The sequence below is a fragment of the Raphanus sativus genome, chromosome 7, assembly GCF_000801105.2.
Source record: "Raphanus sativus cultivar WK10039 chromosome 7, ASM80110v3, whole genome shotgun sequence".
NCBI classification, from domain to species: domain Eukaryota; kingdom Viridiplantae; phylum Streptophyta; class Magnoliopsida; order Brassicales; family Brassicaceae; genus Raphanus; species Raphanus sativus.
The window spans coordinates 4756299-4775595 of NC_079517.1; the positions used below are offsets into that span (position 1 = coordinate 4756299).

At 39.6% G+C, this 19297-nt stretch overlaps 5 protein-coding genes across 5 annotated transcripts; 3 read left to right on the top strand and 2 right to left on the bottom strand.

Annotated features, from left to right (window-relative positions):
* Positions 1-536: 536 nt before the first annotated feature.
* LOC108814206 (uncharacterized) lies at positions 537-3091 on the bottom strand. Its single transcript, XM_018586723.2, has 4 exons — positions 2755-3091; positions 1037-2082; positions 877-951; positions 537-790 (listed from the first exon to the last, which is right to left on the bottom strand). The coding sequence occupies exons 2-4, from the start codon at positions 1955-1957 to the stop codon at positions 674-676; spliced, it is 1113 nt and encodes a 370-aa protein (XP_018442225.1). The 5' UTR covers positions 1958-2082; positions 2755-3091; the 3' UTR covers positions 537-673.
* A 629-nt stretch (positions 3092-3720) lies between these two features.
* LOC108817949 (alternative NAD(P)H-ubiquinone oxidoreductase C1, chloroplastic/mitochondrial) lies at positions 3721-6495 on the top strand. Its single transcript, XM_018590777.2, has 9 exons — positions 3721-3901; positions 4229-4425; positions 4535-4630; positions 4717-4783; positions 4859-5042; positions 5146-5239; positions 5314-5526; positions 5613-6052; positions 6139-6495. The coding sequence occupies exons 1-9, from the start codon at positions 3859-3861 to the stop codon at positions 6380-6382; spliced, it is 1578 nt and encodes a 525-aa protein (XP_018446279.1). The 5' UTR covers positions 3721-3858; the 3' UTR covers positions 6383-6495.
* Positions 6496-6993: 498 nt separating this feature from the next.
* Positions 6994-9691, top strand: LOC108817947 (probable E3 ubiquitin-protein ligase ARI16). The gene is made up of 3 exons (XM_018590774.2): positions 6994-7149; positions 7260-8052; positions 8143-9691. The coding sequence occupies exons 2-3, from the start codon at positions 7262-7264 to the stop codon at positions 9512-9514; spliced, it is 2163 nt and encodes a 720-aa protein (XP_018446276.1). The 5' UTR covers positions 6994-7149; positions 7260-7261; the 3' UTR covers positions 9515-9691.
* Positions 9692-9862: 171 nt separating this feature from the next.
* Positions 9863-13457, top strand: LOC108814181 (uncharacterized). The gene is made up of 10 exons (XM_018586692.2): positions 9863-10406; positions 10609-10729; positions 11137-11222; positions 11288-11660; positions 11748-11848; positions 11964-12030; positions 12106-12333; positions 12432-12878; positions 12986-13058; positions 13143-13457. Exons 1-10 carry the CDS (start codon positions 9994-9996, stop codon positions 13400-13402), a joined length of 2169 nt encoding a protein of 722 aa, XP_018442194.1. The 5' UTR covers positions 9863-9993; the 3' UTR covers positions 13403-13457.
* A 1077-nt stretch (positions 13458-14534) lies between these two features.
* On the bottom strand, positions 14535-15182 carry LOC108815213 (uncharacterized). The gene has a single exon (XM_018587860.2). It carries the CDS (start codon positions 15180-15182, stop codon positions 14535-14537), a length of 648 nt encoding a protein of 215 aa, XP_018443362.2.
* Between the last annotated feature and the right edge of the window lie 4115 nt (positions 15183-19297).

The window sequence follows — 19297 nt, forward strand, 5'->3', positions numbered from 1 at the left end:
TGTATTCATTTCTCGTTTTGTTATATAAATATTTGATTGATTCCTGATATATGTTAAAATCAAAATAAAGCACAATATATATTATACTGTTTTCATGTCAAACATACATACAAAGTTTACGTCGGTAGACTCAAACATGAAACGTCTAGACGAAAAAAGCTAATCAGGATTTGACTTGTACGTACCGCAAGACTTCAGTCGATAGTAGTTTTTACCGACTCGGTCTTGGCCGTATTAGCTATTTACTAACAAAGACTTGAGTAAATCATTACAATTTCTCAGGACTTGAAACGGAAAGTTCTAACTCCATTGGAAATCGTCAAACTGGAGTTACTCAAATCTGAGAGACTGAGACACTCATCATATGAACACTAACATATTTATAATCACGCAACAATCCTGGAGACCACAAACAATCTTGATAACAACCGCAAACGTCTTCTGCATTGCTCTCTATGTTCATGTTGTGAAATTTTTTGTTTCTTCACAGGTCTAAGTGACCCATGCAGAAGAGACCGGCATGGACTAATAACAGAGAGACAGAACAGTTTCTTTTGTGGGACAACAAATAATTGTACATTTTGTTCTTCTAAACCGAAGGATGTAAACGATATTAACAGAGACAGACAGAAACAAAAGAAATAGTAACACAACAGAGCAGGGAGAAGAATGTTCAACTGGAAGCGTGAGCATGAGAACGTGATGCCCAAATTCCAAACACTAGAAACCAGAACACGAACAAGATCGCCCAGTAACGTGCTGGTCCATACCTGATTCTAGTCAGCACTACCTGTTTTTTTTTCTTTTCAAAATCAGTTCCATTCATTCACCTATCATCACAGATTTCAAACAAGAAAATGAGGTTTATTTACTTACGAATCTGAAGAAGATGACTACTGTTAAAGCACAGAGTCCACCCAGGAGTATGTGCAGTCCACTCTTTGCAGTTCTCTGAGGTAAAAACATCACATATATCAGTCTTTTAACACTTTCTAAATTAAAAAGAAGATTAGTCTGATCTAACTAGCATGCATACTTTTCCAACACGTGGAGCAATGAGCCAAGCCAAAGTAACAGTGAGTAATCCTGTAGCGAGCAGTATCCCTGTACCTTCCACAGCCCATTTAGTCGCTCTGCTCTCCATAGGCAATATATCAAAGCCAACTACACCCAAAGGCTGTTCAGATGTCACCTGAGAAGCAGCAGCCACCCCCGCAGCAACAGCTGAATTACTACTACCACTATTGTTGTTGTTGTTTGTACAATGCGGACCAAACCACAACGAAATCTCACTAAGCCGTTGCCTTCGAATGGCTGCAACCGCATCAGGATCTATCCCCGAAGAGCTCGTGTTGCTGTTGTTATTACTAACCGCTACAGGGTTGGGATCTCCATCCGCTGTTCTTTCTCTCAGCGCTGCGTAGTCTTTCAACGCGATGACCACTTTCTTGAGATCGACCGTTCTTATATTCGCCGCAACGCTCCCACAGATCTCGCAGACGGTCGATCCGTGGTTGACGAACCATTTCAACGCGCAGGCGTAGTGCACCAGAGCGAGATCGTTTTTGCAAGAGCATCCGAGCTCCAGCAACGTGTCTCGATGCTGCCAAGCTCCCATCTCTATGTCTTCGTCTGCGCAGACGAACACTTCTCCGTCGGGACTTATCAGTTCGATGAAGCCGCTTTTCTTCTTCTTATCAGGGGTTTCTTGGTTTGCATTGCTTCCACGAGGTGGTTCTTCTGAAACAACAGGAGGTGTGATGCCCAAAAAGCCTAACGCAGCGTCTCCTCTTCTGTCGGATTCTGCGCACTGGCACACGCGGCAAGTTGGTAAACCAGTGTCCTTGTCTGAACTGTAACGTGGAGCTTCGTGTACATCATCGTTCTTGACAGGTGGAGAATCGTGATGATGACTGACTCCGCTATTGGTAATCTCCAGCGGACTCTCTTTACCCATCAAATCACAGATGAAACTTGTTCACGAGACAAGTTACACATCTAAGACCATTTCTTCAGGATGAAATTCTACTCAAGAAGAAGTATCTAATATCACTCTAAGAGAAGAAGAAAGACGCAGAGCTCCTGCAAAATTAAAAACAGAGCAACACTTAAAAGACATGTAAAAGAAGGAGAATCCAAAAAAAGAAAAACAAAGGAGCTAAGGTTTGTGTAAGCAAAGGGAGAAGAAGTTGGTAACAAGAAGCGAAAGAGACGTAGCAGCTATAATAATAATATATTAGTAAGATGCAACTAACCTATCAGGATATCAGATCACGAGAATAAGAACCTACCACTAACAAGTTTTCAAAACATAGCATAAAAAGAAAGAAGGTGGCCTTCTGCAAATCAATTTATTTGTTTGTAACAGAAAGATATCATCATATATCATCAGATATTAATGTATAAGAAGTAGAGAAGAAGACGTCCTCCAATTACTCTACAATCTTTTTTGTTTTTGTTTTTGTTTTTACTATAGTTTGGAACAGCAAGGCATCCACCGAACAAAGAAAGTCGCACTCATGATAAAAATTACAGATATTTTATCACAAAAGATCTCTTTGGCGTCTTCTTAACACTGAGTAGTGTAACACAACGCAACAAACATATTGATCTAGATATTAGATTTGCAGAACAAAAAAAGCAAAAGGATCTACACTTTGCAATAGAAAGGATCATCTATCATAATACGAATCTTGACAGAAATTTCTAACAACTTTTCAGAAAACAATGGGTAGGGTGAGAAGCGAAGCAAACCTCCGCAGAATCTGGGAAGAGATCGATTGTGAGAAGCTAGATTCCAGGCTCTTCCAAAACCCCCCCAAAAAAAGAAAAAGTAAAATCAAATGCGTCTCACTCTCTATCTCTCTACTTCTCTGGCAGCCTAAAAGTAATAATATGGGGGGATTTGGGTATTTAGGTATTGGGATTTATCAAGGAAGAGCAAAATCTCATCCCTCTTTGTCTCTCTCAACTTTCGCCCTTTAAATTTCTTGTATTTTTTTTTATATTTTGTTATCTTTTACTTTTTTTTTTTGCAATAAGAAATGGAAGTGATTTGGTGACAGTTCTCATCTTTTGCCACTAACACCAACCACTCGTATTCTGAAAAGCGTAGCTTGTTCTTTTTCTCTTGTCTTTGTTTCTCTAATACTCTAATAGAGAAGCAAGTTTTATCTTCACCCAGATATTAAACAAAAAGTTCAGATTCCCACTAAAAACGTTAATAAGTTGATAACATTATAAGGTGAACAAGTAACACTCTTAAGGTAAATCCCAGAGGAACTGGTTTTACCTGCATTTTCACGGAGACAACCTAGCGGTATGTTTACTTTTATTCAAACAGTACTTATTAGAGTAAAAATGATAAAATCTGTTTTCACTTGACTGGTGAATTATCAGCTGAAACTGGAAGTAAAAACCTCTTTCACCAAAAAGTTATCGTTATTAAATACTATACAATACAATCACACTCATAGTAACTACATAGCACGACTCGACTGGTAGAGCTGTCGATCAATAAATATTGGAGGAGGGTTGTCGAGCTGTTTTTAAAATGTTGATAACGGGACAACAAAAGTTTTCACTATGGCGTTCAGACATAAATTCGTACCGAAAGTGGTTTTGTCAAAAAAAAAAAACACTCGTAGAGAACAACTTCAGAGTAAATAGCCGAACAAATTAGAAATAGCGTTTCGTGGATGCTGTTCAGCCGCGTTTTCTCAAATATTTGTTGGCCAGCGTGAGCGATCCTTTTTAATCGACGTCACAAGTCCAAACGAGAGAGAGAGAGAGAGAGAGCGTGGAACCCTCAACCTCCATAAGAAAACTAACCTCGGGACATTTCTCCGGCAGAGAACGATGGCCCTTCTCTCAGCCGTATCTTCTCTCTTACCTTTCTCTTGTATGTTCTCTTTGCTTCTCCTCAATCCATTCTGATTATTATATTGTTCTGGATCGATTCTGCTCTCTGTTTTTTTTTCTCAATTGGTTTAAAAAGATTTTAATTTTTCTTAATTAGTCTTTGAGGTCTCAATTAGATCAAAGTGAGAAGCTTTCTGCTTAGATTTAATCTCTGTCTATGCAAAATCATTTTGCTTACTTCACTTCCAAATTCTACTCTCTTTTTTTGATTTTTTGATTCGGAGCAGAACTGCTTCCATCTTATATTAGTGTCCATGGTTAACTATAAATGTTGAAACTTTTGGTGTTTGTTCTCAATGTGTTTCAGATGGGGCAACGAGACTAAGCAGTAAAGCCTCTTTAGCTTCAACAACATCTGGATTCAGTCTCTCCTCTCTTAGGAGTTCACAGAGAAACCCCCTTCGCTTATATGTGTCGAGGGCCATCGCAAACAACGGTGGGTACACAGCAGAGATCTCTGAGAATGAAACACCTCTCAGGACTTACACTTGGCCTGATAACAAGGTTTGTTTTTAACTCTTTTAAAAGCATTGTTTGTGTGAGATGAGATCTCTTTAAGCTTCCATTGCGGACTCTGTAACTTGGTGGTGATGTAAGGCTCTCTGTTTTACAGAGGCCAAGAGTGTGCATTCTAGGTGGCGGGTTTGGAGGATTGTACACAGCTTTGAGACTAGAATCTCTTGTATGGCCCGACGACAAAAAGCCTCAGGTTATGATGATTCTTTCGGTTATTCGCTTTTTAGTTTTAGAGTCGTGTTGCAAAAGACTTAAAATTGTTTAATGCATTTTGATCAGGTGGTTTTGGTTGACCAATCCGAACGTTTTGTGTTCAAGCCAATGTTGTATGAGCTTCTCTCTGGAGGTAGACTTACTTGCTTCTCGCTCAATCTTTAGACTTTCTGTGTGTTTGATTCAGTTTTATTGTTGTGATATGCAGAAGTTGATGTGTGGGAGATTGCTCCACGTTTCTCTGATTTGCTTACAAACACAGGAATCCAGTTTCTCCGAGATAGAGTCAAAACACTGCTTCCTTGTGACCATCTAGGAGTCAACGGCTCTCAAACTTCCGTTTCTGGAGGAACTGTCTTGCTCGAAAGCGGTTTTAACATTGAATACGATTGGTACCATGTTTTACACAATAGAAATGTTTTAATAGAAACTATCTCATTCGTCTGCTTTGTGTATGTGTCTCTGGACTCATTATCTTTCTTTTTCTACAGCTAGGCTGGTTCTTGCTCTTGGCGCTGAACCTAACCTCGATCTTGTCCCCGGCGCAATGGAGTTTGCTTTGCCGTTTTACACTCTTAACGATGCTATTGTAAGACTTTAGGTTTGGATTTTACAGGATACGACTCTTTCATCTAAAACACTGCAACTACAATGTCATTGCAGAGGGTGAACGAGAAGCTGAGCAAACTGGAGAGGAGGAATTTCAAAACCGGCGCTGCCATTAAAGTAGCTGTCGTTGGGTGCGGTTACGGAGGAGTTGAGTTAGCTGCAACCATATCAGAGAGACTGCAAGACCGTGGGACAGTGCAAGCCATTAACGTGTCCAAGAGTATATTAACATCAGCCCCTGATGGGAACAGAGAGGCAGCTATGAAGGTATTATCATTTTTTTTCAACTGCAATCCTGTTTATAACGAAGCGAAGATGCTAAAGTAAAAAGTCTGTGACTCTTGTGGTTTTAGGTTCTTACATCGAGAAAAGTCCAGTTACTCTTGGGTTATCTTGTTCGTTGCACAAAGAAAGCAAGCGATTCAGAAGAAGAAGAAGAAGACGGAGGAGGAGGGTATGTGTTAGAGCTTCAGCCTACAGAGAAAGGAGTAGAGAGTCAACTCATCGAAGCTGATATGGTGTTGTGGACGGTTGGGGCTAAGCCTTTGCTCACCGAGCTAGAGCCTTCAGGTCCTAGTGTCCTTCCTTTGAACGTTAGAGGACAAGCTGAAACAGACGAGACACTCCGTGTCAAGGGACATCCTCGGATTTTCGCGTTAGGTGACTCTTCTTCCTTGAGAGACTCAAACGGGAAGCTTCTTCCTACAACAGCTCAGGTTGCTTTCCAAGAAGCTGACTTTACCGGTTGGAATATATGGGCTGCCATTAACAACCGTCCTTTGTTACCATTCAGGTAAAAAAGTAAAAAAAAAAAAAAACTATTTAACTGTGGTCTGTGTGATGATGAAAACATAGTTTTAATTAAGCTCTTGTTTACAGGTTTCAGAACTTAGGTGAGATGATGACTCTTGGAAGATATGATGCTGCTATAACGCCGAGTTTCATTGAAGGGCTAACACTTGAAGGTCCAGTTGGTCACGCAGCAAGGAAGCTGGCGTATTTGATTAGACTCCCGACTGATGAACACCGGTTTAAAGTAGGTGTCAGCTGGTTTGCTAAATCTGCTGTTGAGTCAGTTGCTTTACTTCAGAGCAGTCTTGCCAAGGTCTTTTCTAGTTCTTGATTTTCAAAACGGTTCCGTTTGGTTTAGACAAATGTATCAGTTTGCAAACTTGATGGAAATATATACTCTCTGAGGATTGAGATCCAAAAATAATAATAGCAAAACTTTATGAATGGAGCATTAATACACATGAGAAGCAATCTCATTCAGTAAAACTTTCATACACATATCCTCATGATATTATAATAGTCTTCAAACACAGATTTTGATATTAACTTTTCGGCATTCTTAATGTGTTTTCATGCGTTTCTGTAACTGTTAATTAAATTTCGAATTGATAATATAAATAATTCGAAATTACGCACGAAATTTCATTCGTAACTGATGAAAAGGTCATGATGAAAAGGTCATGAAAGTTTCCTCGCTTCATATTCCACACGCGTCGAAAATAATAATGAGACAATGAACTTTACATTAATTTTACATTTAAAATAATTGGTGCGATAACGTCAAACAATAATTAGTCAAGCGTTAAAAATTGTTATCTTTTATAGAATTTACAGATAATCTCAAACCTCATTGGTTCTCTGGATTTTTAGTGATAAAATTTTAGAAATATTAACAAATCTGAAAATCTAAAGAATATCTTTCTCGGTAAGTAATTTCTGAGTTTTTTCCTATTTAACTAGATAATGCTAGCATCAACACCTAGTAAATCTAACCCTAAATCACAGTAAATCTTCAGCGTCGGCTTCCTCTTGAGACTTTTTCTCTAGCTTGCAACTCACGCTACTAAACCCCTTCTTTCACCATCGATCCTACGCAAGGTAACCTCATTATAAAATCAAAACTCTCCACCATCGATTAACAAAACTATTACCTCAAACTTTTATCTTCTGAGTTTTGAAATTCACTTTTCTCTTCTTTTTTTTGACAGCCATGGAATCAGACGGGCAGAGACTCTACTCTGTTCTCACGAGAACAGATGTTCTTGACAAGATGATGAAAGAGATCGTTCAGATCTCGGAAGTCTTCTCGTTATCTCAGTCCGATGCAACCGTAGCCCTAATCCGTCTAGGTTGGGACTCGTTCAAGGCTTCGGATCTTTTGGGCGACGACAAGGAGAGGTTTCTGTCGAAACTAGGGTTGGTTCAGGTCGTTCCTGATACCGATGGTGACGGAGATACTCTTCTTGTCTCCTCCACTCCCTTGTGCTCGCACAAGTTTTGCTCTGATTGCTGGAGCGATCATCTCGAGAAGAACAAGAAGGACGACAACACAAGTCTTGACCGAGTCTGCGTTGCCTCCGTTGGACCCGATACGATCGAGGAGAAACTCGCCGAGCCGGTTAAGGAGATGTACGAGAGATACGTTCTTGGATCTTTCATGGAGAGCAACAAGATCAAGTGGTGTCCTGCTAAGGGATGCGAGTACGCCATCGAGCGTCATGATGATCCATCAGAAGATGATGATGGTGGTGAAGGTGGTGATCGCGAGTCCGGTGATGATTTCGGTGTGGTGTGTCTGTGTGGTCACACGTTCTGTTGGAGGTGCAAGCTCGAGTCGCACAGACCAGTGACGTGCAACAATGCTTCCCTCTGGTTGAATGAACTCTTGGTTGAAGCGAAAAGACTCACCTCGATCACCACCAAACCTTGTCCTCATTGCAACACTAACATGCAAAGGAGTATCAATGGTCATTGGAGAATCGTTACTTGTGTCGTCTGCAGGTTTGTTCTGTTTTTCTCTTTACTTTCTTTATAAAATTTTATCTTTTTTTTTTTGTTGTAGCTCATTGCTTTGCTGTTACGTAATATCAGCCACTCCTTCTGCTGGCGCTGCTTGATACCAGAGGGATATCACAGAGCAGTGTATCATTGTTTTGAAGTCTATGTTCCTACACCACACGATGAAGCGGCTCTGGATCGTCACCTGGCACTCTGGAGGGAGGATCGTAAAGCAATGAAGGCAGCTAAACGCGATCTCGAAGCCATTGAGGGAAACAGCATTCCCGATCTAACCGAGGTTTGCGGTCTGGGAGAGCTGGACGCGAGGGCTGTGAGGGAAGCGTGCACGCTGATCGTTCAATGCAGACTCGTGTTGAAATGGAGCCGTGTGTTTGGCTATTTCATAACCGATTACCACAGCGCGAGGAAGCAGTACCTGGACCACCTCGTGGAGGGAGCTACCGCGAATCTTGTGAAGCACAAAGAGAGAGTAGATGAGTTGGTGCGGGGAGCCATCTCGGGTGGAGTTGTCACTGGCTTCAGGCACAAGATTGAAACCTCAACGACAGCAACTGGTAACTACTTCCATGTCTTTGTCAAGACTGTCGAGGAAGGTCTGCGTGATGTGAAGGCTGGTGTTTACAAGAACGTACCCACCGACTACTGGTTCTGCGATCGCTGCACGTTTCAGAACGACGCTTTTGAACGCAAGTGTAGGATTTGCGTTTTCCCTTTTGAGGGTCCTTCTCCTCCTCTCGTAATCGGTGCTGCAAGTGGTCATCAGCAACAAGGACTCCCAAACGTGTCCAGCAATCCATTTGCGTCTCCTCCACTTGGTGCTAATGCTCATCAACAAGGAGGAACCTACAACACTGTGGCGTTTGGTGACAACAACACTGCGAGTGCTCATCAACAACAAGGAGTTCCAAACATGTCCAGTAACCCGTTTGCTCGTGAAGGAGGAACAAATGTTTTCGAGTCTGCTCCACCTGTGGCTTTTGGTGCTCATCAACAACAAGTACCAAACATGTCCAACAATCCATTTGTTCTTCCTGTGGCTTTTGGTAACAACAGCAACAACATTGGTGCAAGTGTTTATCAGCAGCAAGTCTCAAACATGGCGAATAATCCATTTGCTAGTCCAGGAGGAGGAACCTTGGCTTATGGTAACAACAGCATTGTTGGTGCAAGTCCCAATACATTTGTTCGAGAAGGACCAATCTTTACTGCGTATCCTGGTTATGGTAACAACAGAGCTCAAGTCCCAAACATGGCCGACAATCCATTTGCTCGTCCAGGTGGAACAAACCCATTGCAGTCGACTCCTCCTCCTCCATTCGTGGCTTTCGGTAGTGCAAGTGGTGCTCATCTGCAAGAAGAAGCAGCAGCAGCTCCAAACATGATGATGGGGAACAACAATCCATTTGATCGTCAAGGAGGAACCAAACCTTTTAAATTCGATTGAGAGCGAGTGATGATGACTGAATGATGATGCTCTTTCTGTTTTCTTTGTCTTTTATTAGGGTTTGTAATAAAGCCTGTCGTCTCTGTTTTTGCTTTTGTCCTTTAGGGTTCGTTTTGTTTTTTTTTCCTTGTTGAAAAAGCAAACAATATGGTTTATCAGTTTATGTTTTGGATAAAACTCTTTCCTTGAAATCGGATTATTTACTGCGTCTTTGCATTTTAACAGTTTTCCGGAAAATAAAACAGCGTATATAATTTTTAAAGGATAAAACTGAAGAAGACGAGTGAATTTTCAACCATACATCTGTAACTCTTGAAAAAATATAATATTACGAGAAATGAAAGGAAAAAAAACATTAAAAAAATCTGGTGGATGAGAAGACTTAACGGTCACACATACACTCCTGCAACTTCCCCCCCACACTGCGATTTGGTCACTGACACATTCCGTCGAACACCTTTGATCCTCTAAGCGAATCCATGTCCGTGAGCAAGCTTCCACTTCTCTCCCGTGGCGTTCAGTGCCTCAATTTCTCCAGCGAACCAGTGGCTGCTCTAAGTGTGTTGCTCCCATGTCCTTCCCATATTCGACTATTCTCGCCCTATTCGATCACCGCGATCGGCGGCGCTGGGGTGGTCAAGTGCCGAGGAGGAGGGACGAGAGATAGTGGTAGAGGAGGTGACGACGGTTCGGGGAGAGAGAGTGGATTGGGTTTCGTGGAGGAGGAAAACGACGACGTAGAGAGAAAAGTGAGGTGTGAGGTGGATGTGATATCGTGGAGGGAGCGGAGGATAAGAGGAGAGATCTGCGTCGATTCTGATTCTCAATCCGTCTGGGATGTTCTCACTGATTACGAGCGCCTTGCTGATTTCATCCCCAATCTCCTTTCTAGGTAAAGCTTTTTTTTTTCTTTTTTGTGAAGAGTCTCTGCTTCAAGAGATTCAGTTTTGTGTAGATGGTTCAAACGATTTTGGTTTAGGTAGAGATTATCTCCTACTGCTGTAAAAATGATTTTTAACTTATTTGTGTAGTATGAACCTTTGAATTGGTGAATGCTAACATGACTTTGATGTTGATTGTTTCAAAACTTGTAGCGGGAGGATTCCTTGTCCACATCCAGGACGTATATGGCTGGAGCAACGTGGCCTTCAAAGAGCGTTATACTGGCATATCGAGGCTCGTGTTGTCCTCGATCTCCATGAGTGTCCTGATTCTGTGAGCAACTCTTAAGCCTTTTTACTTTTTTCCTATGCCAAATGATTATTGGTGCTGGTTTTAAAAAAAACATGCTCTGCCACATTATGTCATCTTGTTTTAAACTATATCGTAGCTTTTGATAAGAATTTATAGGTGGCATTTATACTGCAGGACCTGTAATCATGATTCAATAGGAGTTACCTGCTTCTTACTTTCTCTACATCCTTAAGACTCTTATGAATTCAAGAAAAAAAAAAAGAATCATTGTCGTGTTTACTTCCTATATATTCAAAATTCCATGGTTCTTTTGATCCTCTTTTAGCCTTATTTGCAACTCCTTTGCGTTGGGTCTAATGTTTCTCAATTTCTTACATGCTTATAAATGTGTAGTCTCATGCTGTTTTTCCGTTTACTATCTTTTTTAGCCAAATGGTCGTGAGCTTCACTTTTCTATGGTAGATGGTGATTTCAAAAAGTTCGAGGGAAAGTGGTCTGTCAAATCTGGTATCAGGTACCATTCATTATGCATTTTTCTAACCATGGGTGCTCTATACATTTACTTCTCGCTTTCTCCAGGTCCGTGGGAGCTGTCTTGTCATACGAAGTAAACGTAATCCCAAGATTTAACTTCCCTGCCATCTTCTTAGAGAGAATAATCAGATCCGATCTTCCTGTAAATCTCCGAGCCGTAGCTCGCCAGGCTGAGATCAATTATAAAGCTCGCGAAAAGCCCTCAATAATAGATGCTCTCTTGGGTAGAGCTTCTTCTGCACCGTCGACCCCTTCTCATCCGGTTACTGAGAGATCTACTGCCTCTTCCAGTGTTGTTGGATCATTACCTCATTCAAATGAATTGAACAGTAACTGGGGCGTGTATGGAAAAGTATGCAAGCTTGATAAACCCTGCACCGTGGACGAAGTTCATCTTCGTAGATTTGATGGACTATTGGTAAGTAGGAGACTAATTACATTAAGAAGAACAAAAAACAGTTTTATCTTTTGTGGTTATTGATGAGTGGTTTTCATTTGGATGTAGGAAAATGGAGGTGTCCACCGTTGCGCCATTGCTAGTATAACAGTTAAAGCTCCGGTTTGTGAAGTGTGGAAAGTCTTGACTGCTTATGAAAGCCTTCCAGAGTAAGAATCGAAGATCACTTTTTCTATTGTTTTGTCAACTTTGCTTTAAGTAAGTATTGGCTGGTGGCTTATATATCTCTTGTTCATGTGCATTTGTCATTTATGGATCTATCAGGATAGTTCCAAACTTGGCAATCAGCAAGATCTTGTCACGGGAAAACAATAAAGTCCGAATAGTTCAGGTATAAAATAAATCATTCATGCGAGAAAGGATGATTTCAAAGATATTCTATAATTACACGTGAATCCTGTTGCAGGAAGGATGCAAAGGCCTGCTTTACATGGTGCTTCATGCGAGAGCTGTTCTGGATTTGCACGAGACTCGTGAGCAGGAAATCAGATTCGAGCAGGTTGAAGGAGACTTCGACTCGCTCGAGGGGAAATGGATTTTTGAACAATTAGGAAACCATCACACCCTTCTCAAGTACACCGTGGAGTCCAAAATGCGGAAAGATACTTTTCTTTCCGAAGCAATCATGGAAGAGGTTTGGTTATTAAATTAATTCATTCAGTCTCATCTTTTTTTTTTGATCTTATTGTTACTGCAATGTTTCTCTCTCTCTCTCTCTCTGAATCTTTTCAGGTTATTTATGAAGATCTTCCGTCAAATCTATGCGCAATCAGAGACTACATCGAGAAAAGAGGAGAGAAGTCTTCAGAGACTTGTAAAGTGGAGACATGTCATGTTTCGGAGGAAACATGTTATTCATCTCGTGACACATCAGTGGAGACTCTTGAGAACGGTAACGATTGTGTGAAACAAACTAAGCAGAGAGCGAGGATTCCCGGTCTGCAAAGAGACATTGAAGTGTTGAAATCGGAGATTCTCAAGTTCATATCAGAACATGGGCAAGAAGGATTCATGCCCATGAGAAAGCAGCTCAGGTCACACGGAAGAGTTGACATCGAGAAGGCCATTACAAGAATGGGTGGGTTTAGGAGAATAGCTGTGATGATGAATCTTTCACTTGCTTATAAATATCGAAAACCAAAAGGGTATTGGGACAATCTCGAGAACTTGCAAGAAGAGGTAAAAGTTTCCCCACGATGTTCAAAATCATAGTAACCCATTTATTAGGCTTTAGAGTGTTTGTTTACAAGAGCTAGTACTACTTCCTTCTGCTTCTGTGTTTACAGATAGGAAAATTTCAGCAGAGTTGGGGAATGGATCCATCGTTTATGCCGAGCAGGAAGACGTTCGAACGTGCAGGTACTGCAAACAGTAAAACTCTCAGTTTAAGCTTTGCATGTTCCTCATAAAACCAACCTGGCCTGCATGTGTTTGTTTATATAGGTCGTTATGACATAGCGCGTGCGCTAGAGAAATGGGGAGGATTACACGAAGTGTCTCGTCTTTTAGCGTTGAACGTGAGACATCCAAGCAGACAGCTAAGTTCTCGTAAAGACAATGGTAACGCGACACAGAGAAGTGATTCTATTGTTACCGATTTAAACTCAACGCTTAGTAGTAAGAAAAACAAACCGTATGTCTCCCAAGATACAGAGAAATGGTTGTACAAACTTAAAGATCTTGATATCAATTGGGTTCAGTAAACATTTATATAAAATGTTACAAAAAAGAACATTTATATAAAACTTATTATTATTATTTACTCTTTCCTTATCGTCACGAATAAGTATGTTACTCAAATTTATAACTATTAAGGTGTGAAGAAAAAGTGAGAGAGCACATAACTGTAAAGAGGACAATAGCAAAAACTATAAAAAGGCTTTGTGACTGAAGTTTGATGCCTTGATGGTGATGGTTTTAAGAAATATAAAAGTCTCGTCATTGTCTTCCATATGACATGAACTTACACGTAACTAGAAGCAAACTTCTTTCTAGGATTTTGATTCTTGCAGAAACAATGTTTCAGAGATCGTGACCCGTGACTAAAGACTAATCAAAGAGAGAGATGGGAGTTTGGCTGTGAAAAGGGAAGAAACCTTTTTATGTTTTAAACCTAATATAAGAGAAAACAGTAGCAATTAATAATATATAAAAATGCATGCATGAATCCAGACTATGCCAAAATCTTGAATCGTTGGCATATATACAAATTAGTAAATTACCTCTGTATTGAATGATGAAAACTTGAACAAGTAAGTTAGACTTGTGCAGACTTGTTTACTTCCAAAAATTATAAAGAAGTATATATAATCAACATTTTTACAACTCGAATTAAAGTAATATAACAGCAACTTTGGATTTGAAATTCTGAAAACAAAAACCCCTTTCACAGGAACTAAATATCAAAGAGGGAAGAATGTAATAGTAATGGTTGGGGGGAATGAAGCCTGGTCCGAGAATCATTTAGTGTTCATCACTAGCCAAGTGATTGAATGAACCTACTTCATGACCTCGAGCCAGACAACATTCCTCTCAACCCTACACCATAGTAGGAGAACTTTTTATGCAGGAAGACAGGAAGAAAAAAGACGAAGGTAATATTGGTATATGTGAGAGAAAAAAGAAATCTAAGTTTCGTATAGAGAGACAGAAAGAAAGAGGAGCAAATGCCCACAAGACCAAGATTTTCATATTTACTCTTTCTTTACATCAATTTAGTAATTTTCGGGGTCCGGGAAGCTTGTTATTTTTTGGTCAGCTTTTTGATTTAGTGTGCGAATGTTTACCTCTTTTTTTTTTTTTTGCAAACTTAACTTCATTAATGAAAAGGTGGGCCTAGTCCAAGTTAACAGTCCAAAGAGCATGTTTGGTAACAGAGTCAGCTCTAGCATTAGCTGCTCTTGGAATAAAAATAAACTTGATTAAGATAAATGATCGACAGAGGAAGTAGATATCGCTCATAACGCCATAGAGCTCAAGAGTCCTTTCCTGTCGGTTCAGCATATTGATAAGGGTTTGAAAGTCAGATGAGATCGAGAGGGTATCGATGCCATGGTCTCGAGCGAAGGTCATGGCCGCAAGAACTGCCATAGTTTCCGCCATAAGGGGCGAGCTGACAAAAGTCGAGGTCGCTGCATGTTGTGAAGATGAATCCCGATAATCAACGATCCAACCCAGTCCTGCGCATCTCGTCGAGGAGTTCCAAGTTGCATCTGTGTAGATTGAGTGGACATCCGCTTGAGAGGGATTCGGTTCTGATCTGATCAAAGGTTTCAGTACTTTGGGGCTTGGAGGGGTTTGAACCTGCATCCATTCTCTGGCGTTTGTAATCGCCTTCAAGATGGTTTCTTCTGGAGTGAACTTGCGTTTCTCGAATAGGAGCTGGTTTCTTGATATCCATAGGGACCATACGATTGATGCCGCTAAGGTTCCTGATTCGATTCCCGTTGGGGAAGAGAATGTATCCTCCTGACCCTCTCCCATCCCTCGATCGTCGAGATGAAGTTAGCTGAGTTTAATTCCTGCAGCAGAGGGGCAAGTCTCCATACTTCAGCTGCAAACGGGCATGTGAAGAGAAGGTGCGTAACTGCTTCTTCTACATTGCATCTTGCGCATTGAGTAGAGATTGGGATATTCCTAATAGCGAATTGTTCTCCTACGGGCAGAGCGCCCTGCAGGGATTTCCAGATAAAGATTTTTAATATTTTCTGATGTCTTGATATGCCAGACGCTTGGGAGCCACTCGATTGTGTTTTGTACTCCTGCGGGGAGTGCTTCTTCTTTCTCCTCCATGGGCGTAAGGTAACCTGATCGTGTTGAATACTTTCCTTTTGGGTTTTTTAACCACATTAGTTCATCTGGAGCTCTTAATCTGCTAGGCTTTATCGTTAGGATTTGCTGCTTGTGAACCGGAAGGATCTCAACTATTTTGCTATGTCCCATTCAGGAACTCCCGGTATCATCAAATCTGCGACTTTAAGGGAACTTGTAGCTTCAGTTGGAAGTCCATATGGTCTTTGCTGCTCAGAGCAGGACAGCCACGGGTCTTCCCATAAGCTGATGTTCTCTCATGTCCCTACAACCCATCCAAGTTGTTTGACTAGGAGGTCTCTCCCTATCAAGACGCTTCTCCAGCCGTGGGAGGCATTTCCTGGTGCTTTACACTTGAGAAAGGATTCCGTATGGCAATATTTCCCCATGAGGCATCGGGCTAGCAAGCAGTCTGGGTTCTTGAGAATCCTCCAGCCGACTTTTGCAAGCAGAGAATCATTGACAGAGGTAATATCTTTGTAGCCTAAGCCTCCTTTTCTCTTGGGTTTTGCCTTTCTTTCCCATGAGATCCAAGCCATTTTGTGCTTTCCTGGTTCTGAATCCCAAATGAAACGTGTCAGGGTTGATTGGATACTGGAGCATAGCGACTGGGGGAGTTTGAAGCATGACATGGAGTGCGATGGCATAGCCGAGAGGACACTCTTTACCATCACAACCTTCCATGCACTCGATAGGAGCTTTGTAGACCAGCTCGCTGCCCTTTGTTTCATGCGGTCCACTATTGAGGCAAATGCATCCTTCTTTTTCCTGCCAAACATCTCCGGAAGGCCTAGGTACTTGCCCATTCTTCCCTCTTTATCTATCCCCAGTATGGTTTTCATCAAATTACGTCTCTCTGCATCTGTTCTTTTTGAGAAGAAAATAGACGACTTCTGCTTGCTTATTAGTTGGCCTGAAACCTTTTTATAGGTGGCTAGTAGCTCCTTTAGCGTTTCAGCGTTCTTCCTATTTGCTTTGCAGAAGAACATAGTGTCATCTGCAAATAGGAGATGGTTGAGGCGTGGGCAATGGGTCGCTATGGACATCCCCTTCAGCTTGCCTTTGTTCTGCGCACTATGGCAAAGACCAGACAAGACATCGCTGCACAGTATGAACAGGTACGGAGACAACGGGTCCCCTTGTCTTATTCCACGTCCAGGTTTAACATATCCCCTGCTAGCGCCATTGATGATAAATGTGTAGCTTACTGTGATTACGCATTGCATTATCCATTCTATAAATAGCAAGTGGAACCCCATTTTCTCTAAGACTAGCTTGATAAACTCCCATTCCAGCCTGTCGTAGGCTTTAGTCATATTTGTCTTTATAGCCATAGAGTAGTGCTTCTCCGCTTTTGAATTCTTTAGGTAGTGCAACACCTCATGCGTGATGAGAACGTTGTCTGATATTACTCTCTTTGGTACAAATGCAGACTGTGTCTCATTGAATGTTTACCTAGAATAGAATTTTACAGGGACATCCAAACTTGTAAGGTTTAAAAATACTCCAACTTGGAGATTCAAACATCTCTTATATACTATCAGTTTTTTTTTTATCAAAGAGTTAGATAATTTTGTGCATTAATTTCTCTCTAAACCCTGAACCATTCTTGGCGTAAAACAAAACTAACCCATGCACATAACCATTAGCAAACAGGTGGACCGATGGTATATATTTGTTTATCTTTAGTTGTTTCTTATCTAATTTCCTTCTTTTTTGAGGTCAACATTAGTTAAACTCACTGCATTGGTATGGTTAATTGGTTCTGTACATTTTTGTTCTATGTAGTAAAAAAGATCCCATTTATAAATGCAAGATATGTGTTTGTCTCTCTGTGCCTATGTAATACATTGCATATTTACCACTCATTCATACATAATCGTATCAAACTGTTACGAATATTCAGAATGCACGTTTTTTTTAGCTAATGCTTGATCGGGGACCAGAACTGTAGTTTCGTTCGATCTCATTATTTCTTTTTGATCCCTCTCAGTGAACAACTACTTTTATTGCTGTATATGACAGAATTGTGTTAAGTAAAATTTTCAAAAGTAGGTTTGTTACATTATAAGGCTGTCATTAAGAAATTAAAACATGTGTGTATGACAGAATTGTGTAAGTAAAATTTTCAAAAGTAGGGTTGTTAGATTATAAGGCTGTTATCTATACTATTAAAACAGAAGCATTCTTAAAAATCTACATATGAAATTGTTTGGCCTATCTACTATTATTTGTTATTATTTTGGTCCTACAATTAATTCAAACAAAACATTACCGATTATTTTTATTCTTAGCATATATCATTAAGTCTCTTTAATAGCGGAGAAACCGTAACCAAATGGTTAGTTCGTGTGACATTTTTCTTCGGCTAACATTTAGTGTGTGACATTAGTTACTAAATACATTTATAATAGTGCACAACAACGTTACAATATAGGGCCCTATAATATATTTCCATTTTACAATCTGAGAGTGTAGGAGAATCTTAAAACAATTCACTCAAAAAATGAGATTTCACATATATATATATATATATATATATATATATATATATACACACATACACGGCTATATTATACAAAATATAACTAAAGCTATCAAATTTTCTTTTTCTGTTTTACAAAATCTCATTTTAGTTTCAAAATTCACAAATGTAACTTTAATATAATCACAATAAAACCTACAAATTAAAATGCATAACTTAAATACAATGTATCTATTCTATTAAATTAAGAAGGTGACCTATTAATATAGGTTTAATGCAACTATTTGAATACAGTTATTAAAACTTCTTATTAATTATTTTAAAAAAAATATTTCACATAAATATGATTAGAAACACAAATATCAAAATAAAATTTCTAAAAATGCAAATAAAAATATACCCGCCTTTTAAAGGGCGGGTCAGAATCTAGTTAAGAAATTAAAACATGTGTGTTATTATATGTTTGTACATATATATCGATGCATTTTCTTATAGGTGATTGATTCATGAAGACTTCATGAATATATACCTGTTGTGAAAATGACAAAACATTGTTTTGGTCTGTACCTCGGTTAGTCCAAAATTTCCTCTAGATCGTTTTTTATTTTACATACAAGACTATTTCCAAATTTTACATATTAGACATTTTTAAAAACTATACTAAACCCATTTTTTCCTTTCAATATTACTAAATAACAGTAAAAATCACTGCACTATGTGCACATAGTATAACTGTATAATTATATGAAATTTATGAATTAGGTGGATAAAAAATGAGAGACCACAGAGAAATAAGAAGGGTAATGGAAAAGAGCAAAGAATAATCAAAAGACACGTGAAAGATATTTGACAGTGATGGTTTTAAGAAAAATAAAAGTCTCGTCGGTGTCTTCAATCTGAAATGAACTTACACGTAATTAGAAACAATCTTCTTTCTGGGTTTAAGTTATTACAGAAACCTATACTGAGACATCGTGACTCTTGACAGAAGAGAGAGAGCGAGTTTAAATGTCAATTTTGACGTGAAAAGGGAATTAATGCATATATATGATACATATATAGAAATATTAAAATGCATGTATAAACCCGAAAAAATGGCATAGTACTAAAGCAAATATATTATTAAATTGATGAAATTCTCTTTTGTTTTCTCAATGTTTCGTATACAGATCTGTAATATCTATGATGAATTAAAAAATCCAAAAACTGTTGAAACGTATAAACAACATTTTATTAAAAGGGCTAGCGAACTGAACTATAAAAAAAAAGATCAAACCCCATCTCAGAAGAAATCTCAAAGATG